The 14,770-nt window shown below is 34.2% G+C and overlaps 2 protein-coding genes across 2 annotated transcripts; one reads left to right on the plus strand and one right to left on the minus strand.

The window, feature by feature from the left end:
- The first annotated feature begins 1,770 nt into the window (after nt 1-1,770).
- On the plus strand, nt 1,771-5,631 carry LOC136798150 (selenoprotein S-like). Its single transcript, XM_067054732.1, has 7 exons — nt 1,771-1,877; nt 2,130-2,273; nt 2,577-2,683; nt 3,461-3,547; nt 3,961-4,036; nt 4,382-4,444; nt 5,038-5,631. Exons 1-7 carry the CDS (start codon nt 1,826-1,828, stop codon nt 5,049-5,051), a joined length of 543 nt encoding a protein of 180 aa, XP_066910833.1. The 5' UTR covers nt 1,771-1,825; the 3' UTR covers nt 5,052-5,631.
- A 3,272-nt stretch (nt 5,632-8,903) lies between these two features.
- On the minus strand, nt 8,904-11,847 carry LOC136798151 (sperm surface protein Sp17-like). The gene is made up of 3 exons (XM_067054733.1): nt 11,659-11,847; nt 10,462-10,651; nt 8,904-9,503 (listed from the first exon to the last, which is right to left on the minus strand). The coding sequence occupies exons 1-3, from the start codon at nt 11,810-11,812 to the stop codon at nt 8,996-8,998; spliced, it is 852 nt and encodes a 283-aa protein (XP_066910834.1). The 5' UTR covers nt 11,813-11,847; the 3' UTR covers nt 8,904-8,995.
- Between the last annotated feature and the right edge of the window lie 2,923 nt (nt 11,848-14,770).

Below are 14,770 nucleotides of genomic sequence, written 5' to 3' on the forward strand. Positions count from 1 at the left end.
CAAGAAATGAACACGTCACTAAAGGATGCAAACTTTAAATTCAAAGTCAGGGGGAGCCCTAGGAAAAAACTCTATCTTAAGAAAATTGTAAACCGAACAAAGAGCGGTTCATAGAGGCCCATGTGCTCGCACGGTGGCCTGCGAACTTGTATAGCATTATTATTATTATTATTTATCCTGCTTTGGATAGGGTTACTGTAAACTTTGTATTAGCACATCTTTGCTTTATTGGTATCATTTCTCTATTTACCTGTTTTGTTGAATGATATATTTCGTGCAGCATTTTTACCCGAGCTCTGCATCTACGTTCGTCTAGAGTTTCAAGGTCAGCTTTTCTTCTTAACATTGTTGGGCTTACAGTCTGTTGCCACGAGCTGTAGATCCAGCGCAAACTCTTTCTCTGAACCATTTCAATTTTAGCTTTTAAAGTTTCATTTCCAGCTGGGTCCCAAACAGTTGATGCATACTCTAATGTTGGTCTTACGAAGATTTTAAAGCATTTAAGCCGCATTTCTGGGTTACTCTTGACAAGATTTCGCTGTAGGAAGAACCTGGTATTGTTTGCTTTTGCACAGATATTTGATACATGTGTATTCCACAACAGATTTTTTCGCTTTATCAACTTTCTTTCAACAATCTCTTTTCCATGGATTTGATAATCAGCGTTGATGATCTTACGTTTGTTTGTTATCCTCAGCAGCTTGCACTTTTCTGGATGAAATTCCATTGACCATTTTTGCTCCCAAACAACGAGTTTATTTAAATCATTTTGCAGTTGTTCTGCGTCTTTGGATGACATTATCTTCCGGTACAGGTAAGAATCGTCAGAGAATAAAGCAAGTTTTGAATTCGTTTCTAATGGCATATCATTGATATAGGCGAGAAACAGGAGGGGGCCGAGAACGGTACCTTGGGGGACAGCTGAAATGACTGCTGAATGTTTAGATGAAGTTCCTCGAACAACGACACATTGAGTTCTATCATGGAGAAAGTCTGATATCCAGTTTAGAATGTCACCGTTTATACCGTAATGTTTCAATTTCAGTATGAGTTTCCTGTGCCCAACCTTGTCAAAGGCCTTGCTAAAATCAAGCAAGATGGAATCAATTTGTTCTTTGTCATTAATTGCTTTAGCAATGTCATGAACTGTTTGGATCAGTTGGGTTTCACAAGATCTATGTTTTCTGAATCCGTGCTGGCTATTGGAGAGTATCTTTGTTCGGTCAAAATGAGACATTACGTGACTATGTATAACGATTTTTGTTTCCACCACCTTTGTATAGCGGGGTGATATTAGCTTGTTTCCAAGACAAATAAATTCCTGTGTTTTTATCAAGTTGGGGGTGACCTGAAATTTTAGGTGGGACCTTGAACAGCATACTATGAGTACTTTCCATCAGTTACTTACTTGTGTTTACTTGTGTAGGTATTTGAGCATCCTGCTTCAAGTAAAGTTCTTGGCGAACCACACCTCTGAGTGAAGAAACTGTTCAGAGAAGAAGAAACTCAGCAGACATTTTTCATATCAAAATTTGAATTTTAGCTATCCTGCACCCGGTATATTCATGGATCTGTGATAGAATTAAGGTGTGTGTCCAGGGCGCAACAAATCAGAACAAACAGGATGATTTTTTTTGTTCAATGTTCTTGTCTTTGCAGCTTATCTTTAAAAAAAGACAAATCAACTAAATGAGATTACCCACTTAAAATTGAAAAATTCTTTTGTGGACAGCCCAAATCTAAGCTACCAGTTTCTAATAAAATATTTTGGCAAAATTTTATATTTTATTTTATTTAAGTTACAGTGAAACATAAAAAGAAACAAATGACTTTACAGAATGAAACACCACCTATTTTGGCCTCAAACTTCAGTATCAGTAAGTTTTTTCATTGTCAGTCGAAATATTAGAAATGTTAATTATACTACTGGCTGCAAATGAAGCAATTACAAGTTATCTATGATCTTTAGGACTTTATTAAAGATTGAACTATTATTTATGCTTTAAAGCAAGAATGAAGAAATTCGTGCAGGCAATACATAAGATAATCAAAGGATGAAAAACTGATGTATTTTGTTTTGAATGCTATTACCGTTTTGTCATTCTATAAATTTGCCTTTCTTATTTTAGTTGTTGGTGTGATAGAGCAATATGGATGGTTTTTATTGATTGGGTGTATACTTGTCATGTATCTTTACAATAAATATAAACCAACATTAATGAAAATGAAACAAAACCATGAAGATTGGAAGGAAGCAGAAATAAATAAAAAAGGTGATACTGATATTGTTTTTGCTTCATTTGAAGAGGTGCATTGGTGCAAAATAGGGCGAATGAGACAAAGCATTTTAAATAGCCCTGGCAAACAGTAGCAAAATTTACAGGGTATTTGATTTGATTTTGAAAATTTGGCGAGTCAGCTATCTCATTGATTCATTTTCGCAAAAAAAGGCAAAAAATTGAACAAAAATTAAATCTCAGAAAATTAATCCAATAAAAGTACTCTTTTGGCTAGTCATGTCATGTTGTAGTCGAAAGTCATCATGTATATAATACCAGTTCCAACTTTTTTTTCAGATCCTGATAGGGTTCACAAGGTCCAATTATCAATGGAACAAGCACGATTGAAACTCCAACAACAAGTTAATGTTGATTCAGAGAAAAGGAAAGAAGCAGATTTAAAGGTATACCTTCGATGTTGTGAAGAATAAAATAATATTTGTAAACAAGAAATCTGAAAAATGATTTTAGTTGTGTCACTTTTTAATATTGTGGGAGGGTTCAACGAATAGCCATTTTTTGATGCAAAGTATTTTCGTGAGACATTTACGTAACATGTATACAACCCCTTCTCACAGACCGACCCTTTTTCGCTGAAAAAATTGCCAAAATATCGTCCCCAGGACCAAAATTATACCCAAATTTTTGTCTCCGCTGAAATTGATTAATGAGGCCCCCCCAGCGGCACTAATCACGCCATCACGCAAAAAAATTTCTCCACCACGCATCACGAAAATCGCTAAAATTTGTCATCACGCAAAAAATAGCGAAAAATAGCCCAAATCACGCATCACGCCTCAAATTTTTGCCCTATCACGCATCACGCCAAAATCTTGACCACGCCATCACGCCAAAAAAATCTCTAATCACGCCATCACGCAAGAAAAAAGTCCCAATCACGCCATCTGGGGGGGGCCCTCATTAATAAAAAAGTACAGTGAGAAACTGCAAAATTTTGCGCTATGTTTTCCATCCCCACTGAACATTAAAGCTTTAAAAATATGGGAATATCAATCCTCATGTAGTTTTAGTCCATTATTTATTTCCCATTGGCTAAAAAAATCCTACCAGGTCGGTGAGAAAGGAGTTTATGTAGGTTTTTAGTTTTTAGGGCTTTTAAAAGCTCTATAATTATAAATTTCAGTATTTCACATTAAATTCTCATATTTTTGTATCTACAGCGTGAAGAGGCACAAAGACAGAAAAAAATCGAGGAGTGGGAAAACCATCAACAAGGCCGTGGATATCATAATAAATCGAGATTTTCAGTAAGTCTTAGGGTCCAACGAGGGAAAAAGCCATAAAGAAGTAGAGAGTTGGTTTTGCCATTATAAAAAAGTGATATCCTTTTTCAATATAACTTTGTACCTTTCTACATTTTGGGCATTAAATCATTTCATAATTATTGTACCCTATAATAGTGATGAGGTGATTTCTTTCTCTAAAATAACATTTGTAAAGCGCAATATAGCTTAAGGGAACTTTTTTTGGCGGGAACTTATTTTGGTGAATGACAGCGTATTTTGCCTTATTTTGAGCAATTTTGATGAATTTCAGGGGTTATTTAAGCAAGGAAACAAAAAAATTAATTTTGGTGGGAACTTATTTTGGCGAGTGAGCAAAATATTTAATTTTGGCCAAAATAAGTTCCCTTAAGGTAATACATACTTCTTGTTCGTAGAATCCATCTCCGGATAATGACAGTGGCTCAAATAACACTTCAAAACCAAAGAAGAAGAATACTACAATGAAATCAGGTACATAGTACATACACACAATCTCTTGTTATCATTTTCTCTAAACCACTGGGTCTGTAAAATAGAAAACATGGCCGACTAGTCGACTTCCAAACTGGACATACTTCCATGGAAAATATGTTAGGTCTATCTAGTGTGTAAAAGAATATGATATTTGTGCTCTAAACACACATTGATGTTATTGTTTTGTTATTCCATTTGAATACAGCATCAGAGCTGTCTGGGAGTTTTCGCTTTAATGGAGAGGGGGGGGTGCGGAATGACAAAAGCTTTAAATTATGACTTAGAAGAAAGGTGAAATGTCTAAACTTTAACTGGTCCATTTTTAATTCTCTTTTGTTTTAGACTTCAATGCTTTATCAGGAGATGGAGGAGGCTCGTGCAGTTATCGTCCCTCAAGCCGATTTTGTAAGTGAAATTTCATTTTTTTGATATGAAATATTTTATGATAAATGACGCACATACAGACATACAATTTAAGTGGCGCTCTATTTTTAAATCCACAGTATCTACTGTGCGCAAGACCTTTAGTTACTTTACAGTAACTTTTGGATTTTGTGTGAGATATTTTTATTTTGCTACACGTTTGATATGGGGCTTTTTAGAAAGTCATGAAAAAACCGAAATTAGTTCCCTTACGATGTTAGCATGTATTCTTTCAGATGCGGCGCTCTTTAACGGGCGGCGCTCTTTAACGGGCGGCGCTCATTGAAGGTAGGGGCTGAACACACCTTTTCGATCGTAGTCGCGCGGTCAAGTGCATGCCACTGAATTATTTAATCATCCCCCTAAGATTCAATCCTTTGTTGATACCTTTTTCTATTGTCTATAGATGCGAAAAAAGACTGGGACGGTTTAAGGATGGTAAAACGGACATAAAATGCCCGCGCGGTAATTACCGGCTGCGGTCGAAAAGGTGTATAGAGGAAACGCGGTATGATATTCGACACTTAATTCGTAAACTTAAATTTCTATTCTATTTCTATTCTTTTATTTTTCAGCTGGTGGTGGGTGAGGTTAATTTGCCATGCATGAAATATCTTCTCTTGTAATGTTTTTTAGGATCTTATACTAGCATTTCAGTCATGATTTTATGATGTGGAAAGCGTAGGATAAGAATTGCTTTCGTTGACCAAACGCTTATCAAAACAAAGAATTATTATTCGAATTTTAAGTTTCATTGTTAATATTTCCTGGTATGCACTAGCGAAAATTAGTAACTTGAAAATTTTGACATCTTGCAAACCTATCATTAGTCTTAAATTTTTTTCTACTAATATTAATGAAAATGGAATTTTTCATGTTTTTTCATTTAGTTGAATTTTCAAAAACTCATTTTGTCTCTTCTTTCAAAGCAGTTCAAGAGAAAGATTTTTTTAAATATATTTTCATACATGGCATTTTAATACAATACCAACCAAACGATGTAAACGTAATATTTTGAAGGTTTTTAAAAATCTTCCGATGACGTCATCAACATAAATGGCTGTTTTCAAGACCAATGTTGATAATCGAATACTATATTGTTACATTGTAAATTTTTATAATCGTTTTCTATTTATTCGATGGAAAGAAATTTTCATTTTAATCATTAACTTGAAATATATTTTCTCTTCTTTTTGGACCTACCCCGGTGGGGTGGAGGTCCTATAAATTAACCTGTGTTCGTTCGTTCGTTCGTCTGTTACCAACTTTTCTCAGGATTGAATCATAGGAATCTTTTGATTTTTGGTACAAAGGTGCAAAATGATGGTGGTGGCCAAAATGTGACGGAGCCCGATTTTCGAAAAAAAATTTTTTGCCAAAAAACGGCTTAAAAACGGGTTTTTTGAACTTTGTGAAAAATTGGATCATTAATTTTTTCATGAAAGTAGGGTACCATCATAGGTAAAAGATGGCTCAAGAAGATTTTTGCAAAAAAATTTTGTTTGCTCAAAAAACGCATGTTTATCTATAAGAATCACTATTAATAAGCATACATCAATGTTCTTAGTCAAATCACTCAATTTTTTTATAAGATAGATGTTTTTTTGCCCATGAGGGCTTACTTTTGAAGAATATGTGTGTTTAGACATGAAATTTTGGTTGCTTGGCGTGTTTTTATAGAAAAACTGACCAAATTCGACATTTTTTTATAAGCACATTATCAATTGCTTAGGTATTAGCTTTTCTCGAGATTGGCTCTTTATTCTTTATGATTTTTTGTACAAAGATGCATAACTATAAACCCTCGAATGTGACGGAGCCTGATTTTCGAAAAAAAATGTTTTTGGGCAATTTTGTCTCAGCTATAAATTATTTTGACAGACTTGTGTTAAAGGCAAAATGGTAGATTGTTAATTTGACCAATTTCTCGTATTAAAGTACGAGAAAACAGGGATGTATGAGGCCCCACCAAGCGGACCCAAAATTCACGTCATCACGCCCTATTTTTAGAAATTTAACGCCATCACGCCGTCAAAAAACTCCTATCACGCCAACAGCTTGGGGGTCTCATGTATATTTTTCTGATAAGAAAAGAAAAAGATGTAAGTTGATTCCCCTTTCTTGGTATCCCCTTCTTGATTTTTTCGAAAGGTGCTACCCATCTTAAGAAACTGCAGTAAGGTCGAGTTATTTTTTCGTAATACTATACAGCTTTTGGTGTCGTTTGTTTTTAACTAAAATTGAGCTAGGATCTGATGTGTTTGCATGTCCTGAAGCTTCAAAGTTTGGAACAATTGTTCCTTGGGTTTTTGTTTTTCTCACTTTTAAATACATTAAGGGAACTTATTTTGGCGGGAACTAATTTTGGCGGATTTGGCGAATTTAGACGAAATTCGCCAAAACTAGTTCCCGCCAAAATTAAACTTTTTGTTTCCTTGCCTGAATAACCTCATCAAAATTGCTCAAAATAAGGCAAAATAGAACAGATTTACGCTGTCATTTGCCAAAATGAGTTCCCGCCAAAATTAAAAAAATTCATTATTCACAAAATTAAAAATGTCTAGGATATTTGCTGCCCGCCAAAATTAGTTCCCGCCAAAAAAAGTTCCCTTAAGGTAATTTTGATTTTTCAACAAAGATATTGATTGTACAAGTTTGACACTAATTTTACAACTTGGCATTTGAATAGTTTCGAAAATGCTGGTGAATCGTTTTGATAGCAAAATTTTGGGGGTAAAATTTTAGTTTGATGGATTTTTCAGTGTCAAATTTTTTTGATGAAATTTTGATCGTCTTAATTTTATTTGTTTGATAAAATTTTTGTGCGTCAAACTTTCTGATGAAATTTTGTGCGTCTAGTTTTTATTTCATGAAGTTTAGAGCGTCAAATTTTTATTTGATGAAATTTTGAGCGTCATAAGCGTTTATTTGATGAAATTTTGAGCGGTCATAAGCGTTTATTTGATGAAATTTTGAGCGTCAAACTTTCTGATGAAATTTTGTGCGAGAAATTTTAATTTGATGAAATTTTGAGCGTCAAGCGTTTTTTTGACGAAATTTTGTGTGTCAAATTTTTATTTGATGAAATTTTAAGCGTCAAATTTGAGCGTCAAATTTTTATTTCATGTGAAATTTTGAGCGTCAAATTTTTGTCAAATTTTTAATTGATGAAATTTCGAGCGTTAAATTTTAATTTGATGAAATTATGAGCGTCAAATTTTAATTTGATGAAATTGTGAGCGCGTCAAATTTTAATTTGATGAAATTATGAGCGTCAAATTTTAATTTGATGTGCGTCAAGCGTTGTTTATTAGATGAAATTTTGAGCGCCAAATTTTTATTTGATGAAATTTAGAGCGTTAAGCGTTAATTTGATGAAATTTTGAGTGTCAAATTTTTATTTGTTGAAATTATGAGCGTCAAATATTTATTTGATGAAATCTTTCTATCGTCAAGTTTATAATTTTTTGGAATTTGCATCGTCAAATTTTTTGAAATCAAGTAGTCAAGAATTATAGACTAAGTTTGAAAATTGGTATATTGGCTATTTCTGAACTACTATACGCGAAAATAAATCCAAGCGAAATTTTAAAACGAAAAAAAACTCTTTACACTTTCTTTTTGACATCGAATTGCATTTCACAGCCTTTTTCAGCTCAATTGGGCCATTCCATATGGTGGTGGTCGAATATTTCCAGGGGGTAATACGAGAAGAATTTCCAGGGGGTCTATTTCTTTTTTCCAGGAGGTAAAAAGTTATTCTTAGATTTCCAGGGGGCAAACGACTGATTTTAGTTCGTCCACCCTTTCTTTAAAGCATGGAAAGAATTTTTTTCAAGGGTCTATTTTCAAATTTTGCCGCTTTCCAGGGGTTGTCCACACATTTCCAAGAAATTTGTTTTGACTTGAAAAGGTTCGTCCACCCCCTGTATGGAAATTTTATGGAACAGCCCATTCAGATTCACAGTCTTATCTACTGTACCAAACCATTTCAAAAAGTATCAAATTCATTTTCCTTTTGTAGACAGACAACTTGTATTTGGTAAAAACTTTTATTTGTCAAAATTTACATTTGTAGGAACAGAATACAAATAGCATACAACAAATTTCAACAGACAATATGACTTGAGAGATTGCCGAGCGCAAGAAACACTCATTTATACCGTTATATATTTTTCAAAAATCACATATTTACAAAATAAAAACAAAAAGTTTTAATGTTCCTCTCTCCAAGGTGAAAAGGCTCAGCCGGAGTTTGCATTTGGATTTAAATCCATAAAATATCAAACCCGCAAAAAAGATATTGCAAATAATGACATTAATTTCAAGAGATAAAAGTTAGATTTTTAGTAAAGCAAAAAACAATCTTTAAAGAACCAAAGCGAGAGAGAAATATTGTATAAGACAATAAATTAATCATAAGTTTGAAAACATGAAATTGTTTGATTACCAAGAGTGCCAGGTACTTTGAATTCAACTGAGACTATGAATGTATTACACGAGTTCAGGTTCATGAAGAAGTTAAGTTGGTCGTTAATTACCACCCTCTTCTTCAGGAGGGGCTGGTTTCGCTTCCTCATCAACCACCTCTTCTTTTTTATCCTCATTAACAACCTCTTCATTTTTATCTTCATCGCCTTCTTCAGTTGTTTTCACATTGTTCAAAGATTCCTTCTGAGCAGCAACTGCTTTCCTCGCTTTAGAACCACGGAACGTAGCTTGAATCTTTAGAGCGGCTCCTGTTAATTCCTCTTCCGTAGCTTCTTCGACTTCAGCGCCGTCTTTTACTTCTGATTCTTCTGTTTGTGATTCATTTGCAGCAGGTTCACTTTCTGGCGCTGTCGCGTCGCTCTGTACTTGGTCCTCCGCCTCGGTATCGGTATTACTTCGTTCTTTTTCACTTTCGTTTTCGGTAGCTGAAGCTTGTGGTGTTTCCTCGTCGGTCTGTGATTTTGATGCTTTTAAAGCTTCAACGTCACCACGTGCTTTCTTTCCACGAACCATAGCTTGGATTTTTGTTGCCGCTTGTTCTTCAGTCAACCTTGATTAAGAACATGAAATGGATTTAGAAAAGAAACCTTTCAACCACACCGGGGTTATGAGAGGCTGGGTACCTTAGTAAGTGGATTAATTCAAGCGAGGATTATATTTCGGGAGTTTTTCCAAAAATTCGCGAAATCTAATGCTCGTAAAAAAATTTTTCTGGTTTCGCGAACTTTAATCCTTGCGTAATTTAAAATGATGATTTTTGCCTAAATCCCTTGGAAAATGAAAGAAATTAGGTTAAAATGAGGTTGATTTACGAAATGTGATGCTCACGAAAAATTTCTCTCTCGAAATTGTTGCTCGCGAAAACAAGTCCCGCAAAAATTAAATTATTTTTTTAGAAAAAAATTGTCTTTCTAAAATTAATCCACTTAAAGTATCTTTTAAGCCAAATTCATTGTATCTTAGATTTTCCTACTAGGGGATGTTTGGGGATATTCTTAGTGTTTAATTAACAATGGACTTCTAAATTTAAAGCACCATGTCGTTTTAATCCAATCCAAGCTCGAAGCATTTAATGTGAATTGAAAAATGGACTCGAAATAAAATAAAAATTGAGCAAATTGACTTAAATCAATTATTATTTTTGTTCGACATTTTCTTCTTGAAAAAGCCAAAAGTAAATATGCTAGTTCCTGATTTTAGCGTCTGTAGTGTAGTGGTAGAGCATCCGGCTACGGTGCGCAAGGTTGTGGGTTCGCCCCCCAATCGGGTCATACCAAAGATTACCAAAATGGTACTTGATGCCTCTCTGCTTGATGCTCAGCAATTAAGAGAAGGGCCAAGGGTAAGTGGAGCAATCTAGGGAGAAAGAGTGGCGCCCTCCCCTACCTCCGGATAGATATAGCTATCGATTTATTTAATTAGTTACTTGATGCAATCAATAAGAAAAAAGTCTATATATAGTTTTGGAAGAAAACGGAACACCGTGAATATGAGTAGATCTTAAGTACCTAGGAGAGTCTTGTTCTTTGTCCTCGTCAACATCCGTTGATTGAACTTCTTCTGTGGCGATATCTTGTGGCGGTGGTGGGGTGGGTTCTTTAGCTGAGGGCGGTGGAGATGGCGCTGCCTCTTCCTTTTGATCGCTCATAGGTTGAGATTTTACTTGTGGTCGTGGTGGAAGTGGTTCACCACCGTTAGCTGTAAGACCAACCATATTGATGAATGTAAAGTTAACTAGACCTATCTAGAAATTTCAAAAACTTTAATGTAGGTCTCAGAAAAAAGCTTTTCCGTAGATTACGAGAGACAGTTCTTTGGAAAGGTAAAGTTTCTTTGGATATTCCTATGAAATATTTGTGAGATGAGGATTTCGGCTTGGTTTTGTGTAGGTGCGAATTTATAAAATAATGTCACAATCATCTTTTGAAACAAAATAATTTGCTAAGTAATAATGAAAGGATGCAGACAAGAACAGTCTCGTATTCAAACCTTACTTATTACATTCTAATTAATCAAAAATTAACAGGTTTTTTAACAAGCCAGATCTTTTACATTTTTTAATAATCATCTTATTCGAAGATGTGTACACATTTCTTTTATAAGAACAAACTATATCAGAACATAAGGCTTCGATGGCAAAAATGTTAAGAACATGCTAAGAACATTTCAAGGCTTCGCGGACTCTAAAACACCCGATTTCTTAAGAAAATAGGCAAAAAAAACTCAAAAAATGGCGAAAATAAGAATATGTCCAGAACATTTTTAGGCTTAAAACCTGTTAAAACTCATAAAGTTAAGAACATCCGAAGGCTTCAAAAATTTTGTATGTTCTTATAAAAAAACGTGAAATCATCTTATTCGAAGATGTGTATTTTCGGACAATGAAGTTATGGTTGATAAAGTCAACTTCTCGTCGACTTTTCATAACTCGAACCTCTATAACTCTAGCCTGGAAACACTAAAATACAAAAGAGAGCTTAAAGCCTGGATATCAAAGGTGATATTAGCCTAAATCCTTCGAATTGAAACGGTTTCTGGCTCTCCTTAGCTTGATAGTAGCAAATTTATGTATCTGCCCCTTTGAGGACAAAAAAGTGACTAAAATGATTCGAAAATTAACAAAAGGACCCATTGGAGTTACACTGATTCTTTATATAAAATTTCTAAAATTTAGAAATCTTATAAAAACATTAAAAAAAACTTACCGACTCTAGTAGCAACCTGTTGTTTGAAATAATCAGCTGCAAATTTGATGATGTTTTCTGGTTGTTCTCTTAGAACTTCTCGTGCCAAACCTTCAAGAAGATTATTGAAACCATCGGGTACTGTCAATTTTTGTGGTGCGTATTGAACAGCCATTCTCGTTTATTTTATTGACTCTATTGATTTTAAAATATGAAAAAACATAGTAACATACTAGGTGCAGGGGGGTTCAAGGTCATGCCTAGAGTTTTTGGCTGAGTCCTTTGAGAAGCTCATATACCCTAAAACTGACTATCTGCAGATAAAAGTGTGAAATTAGATAGTGTTCTTAAACTAGCAAGTAGCTGTCGCTGAGAATGCCCCGCAAGCGCATTAATAATCGAGAATGAACGTTTGAAGGCCGCATTCCACCAGATTGTTTTATTGGAGCGCCATCCAATAAGCGCACAGCTAGAAATTTCTATTCTATTCCTTTGAAACTATTGTGAGCAGCACAATATCGAAAATATTTTTACACAAGAGAAAAAACACCAAAATTAAATGTTTTTCTTCACTCTGATTGGCTGACAAAAAGGAAACGAGGTGTACAGCTTAGCGCACACAGTGAAATATCTTGATATCCCTTGTTTACTTTGTAGGAACTAATTACCGAAATGTATACGGCTGTCTACCAAGAGTTATTGATCTGATTCTTATAAACTAGATGCTTATAAGAACAATAAGCATGCTCATATTATGCACTGTCACTTGTTTACTTTGTGAGAGCTAATTACCGAAAGATATATCTGTTGATCAAGAGTATTGATCTGATTCTTAGGGGATTCTTATAAATTAGATGCTTATATTATAAGAAAAATAAATATGCTCATATTATGCGCCGTCCCTTGCTGTTTACTTTGTAAGAACTAAAACGTAAAAATCAATACAAGTCGGAACAAAATAGATAAAACGATAGGTGCGCGCGAGCATTTTTTAACCGCGGCGGCCCGCTCAGAATCGAAAGAAACAACATCATGAACATAAACATGAATATTTTTCTACGGTGAACAAGCCCACTACGTGAAGCAACAAAAGCCCCTACGGGGCAATAACTTTTGGAAATTATTAGAATGGAAGTAATTACTTATGCTAATAACTATCATAAACTAATTGTGAGCTAATCACACAATGGGTTTTACGTCTTTTTTTTTTTCATTTTCCATTAGGAAAGTAAATTACACCATGAGCATATAAACGACTGGACGTCTATCTTCCATTGTGTCTTTGAAACGACCTTCGTTGCCGCCTGTATTTCAAAATTGGTATAAAAAATCCGACAATATTCCATCAATTTCATTTCTTGGAATTACTTAAGTAAAATGATTGATAGAGCTTGAACATTAATTGTAATTCACAAAAGAATTATTCTAAATTTTTTCATAAGTTCACAACATATCTTATCAACATTTTTTAACGCAGAAACGCAGAATTTCGAATGCGTGTTTACTTTTGAATCACTTTTGTCACTCAAATAATTTTTTTTATGGCAGGAAAAAAAGATATGCAGTGAGCACAAAAATACTTCAGATGGTGATAAAAGCATGAAATTTGGCACAGATGATCCTTAGAGGGTCTAAAACTTCAAACAGTAACACCAAATTTTCCTACCTGGCCACCTGTAAACCTCAAAATCCAAGTTTTAGTATTCCGTAAAATTTATAGAGTTTTTAATTAAATTTGAACATCAGAATCAGAACGAGCAATGAATTTCGATATGAATTCATGCATGAAACACCAAATTTGGTCAATTTGTTCGAAAATTACGAGGTTTTTAAGTTTTGCCTGGAAAAGCTTGTGATGACGTCATCACAAACTTTCAACCTTCATAACTTTTGATAGGAAGATTTTCAAGGCATGTTTTATACCTCAATTTTCATCAGCTTTTGATGCTCTTACCGCTGAAACCATCAGATTTTGAAAATTTTCAAAAAAATAAATTTTTGCCCAGCCACCTGATGACGTCATCTGGCAGGTGGCCAGGGAGGAAAATTTAGTGTTACTGTTTAAAATTAAGTTTTAGTCTCTCTAAGGATCATCTGTGCCAAATTTCATGCTTTTATCACCATCTGAAATATTCTTACTTTCTTATGTGCTAACAGACCTCACTAATGCCAAAGTTGAGGGCTCATATCATAAGAACATCATAATTCGAATCCCATACTCTCTAAAACTATTCCATACTTTGGAGTCCAAATTTAAAAAAATTAGTCGGAATTTCAACAAGTTGACAATGATTTTTCCTCTGTTATCTTTGTCATGATATAGATAAAAGACTTGAGAAGAGTAGAACAACAGAGACTTTTGTCGAAGTTTTGACGTTGTTAGCGAAGTATTCCCATGAGGTATACCATCAAAATTTATTGATAAATTTATTGATGGTTAAGAGAAACAGCAAATACAAATTATTTCCACACTGTTTCAATTGAATGAATTAAACTCCGAATCAATTGAAAGCAATCAAACGAAATCAATAATTGCCATTCAATTGTTGAACGCTATTGAATCGTAATCGAATATTACCCAGGATTTATCGTTTGATTGCTCCAATTATGTTTGATTGTATTCGATTGTGTTTGATTACATAATTTGATTTAAACACAAAAGGCTAAGCAAAAAATAGGCAAAAAGCACACAGATATGTCTACATGGTATTATCAGTTCTTGACGGAATAAACACTGTGAAAAACGGCACAGACAAAATATGTACATGAATATAAACTAGGAAAAAACAAAATGATTACAGGAGCGCAGACAGTTAGTGAAAGTAAAATGCATAAAATCAAATCAAAGTTCAAATAATTCATAATTAAATTCATAATTCAAATTCAAATAATTCAAAGTTCATAATAACGACTTTCTTTTTATTATGGAAACCAAACGAGTGAGAACAAGTCATATTAACTAAACGTCAGACCTCCGTGGTTGTGACGTAGTTTACAAAATTGTTAAGATAAAATGACATACTTTTTAACAACTTTTTTCTACGTCATTTTTTTGAAGCCTCTTCGTAGGAGAATGTGTCTTTCTATAAGGAATTTTATAACACTTCATGGCAGATTAAAAAGACTATTGGAA

The sequence above is a fragment of the Clytia hemisphaerica genome, unplaced genomic scaffold (genome assembly GCF_902728285.1).
Source record: "Clytia hemisphaerica strain Z4C2 unplaced genomic scaffold, Clytia hemisphaerica genome assembly, whole genome shotgun sequence".
Taxonomy (NCBI): Eukaryota; Metazoa; Cnidaria; class Hydrozoa; order Leptothecata; family Clytiidae; genus Clytia; species Clytia hemisphaerica.

What these genes read in the sequence shown, in the direction of transcription:
- LOC136798150 (XM_067054732.1), top strand. Translation starts at nt 1,826, where the DNA reads ATGACTTTACAGAATGAAACACCACCTATTTTGGCCTCAAACTTCAGT. An exon ending in GGCCTCAAACTTCAGTATCA is followed by an intron (nt 1,878 to 2,129) that starts GTAAGTTTTTTC and finishes TTCTTATTTTAG; the next exon opens with TTGTTGGTGTGATAGAGCAA. An exon ending in ATAATAAATCGAGATTTTCA is followed by an intron (nt 3,548 to 3,960) that starts GTAAGTCTTAGG and finishes TCTTGTTCGTAG; the next exon opens with AATCCATCTCCGGATAATGA.
- LOC136798151 (XM_067054733.1), bottom strand. Translation starts at nt 11,812, where the DNA reads ATGGCTGTTCAATACGCACCACAAAAATTGACAGTACCCGATGGTTTC. An exon ending in ACAGGTTGCTACTAGAGTCG is followed by an intron (nt 10,652 to 11,658) that starts GTAAGTTTTTTT and finishes TTGGTCTTACAG; the next exon opens with CTAACGGTGGTGAACCACTT. An exon ending in AAAGAACAAGACTCTCCTAG is followed by an intron (nt 9,504 to 10,461) that starts GTACTTAAGATC and finishes TTCTTAATCAAG; the next exon opens with GTTGACTGAAGAACAAGCGG.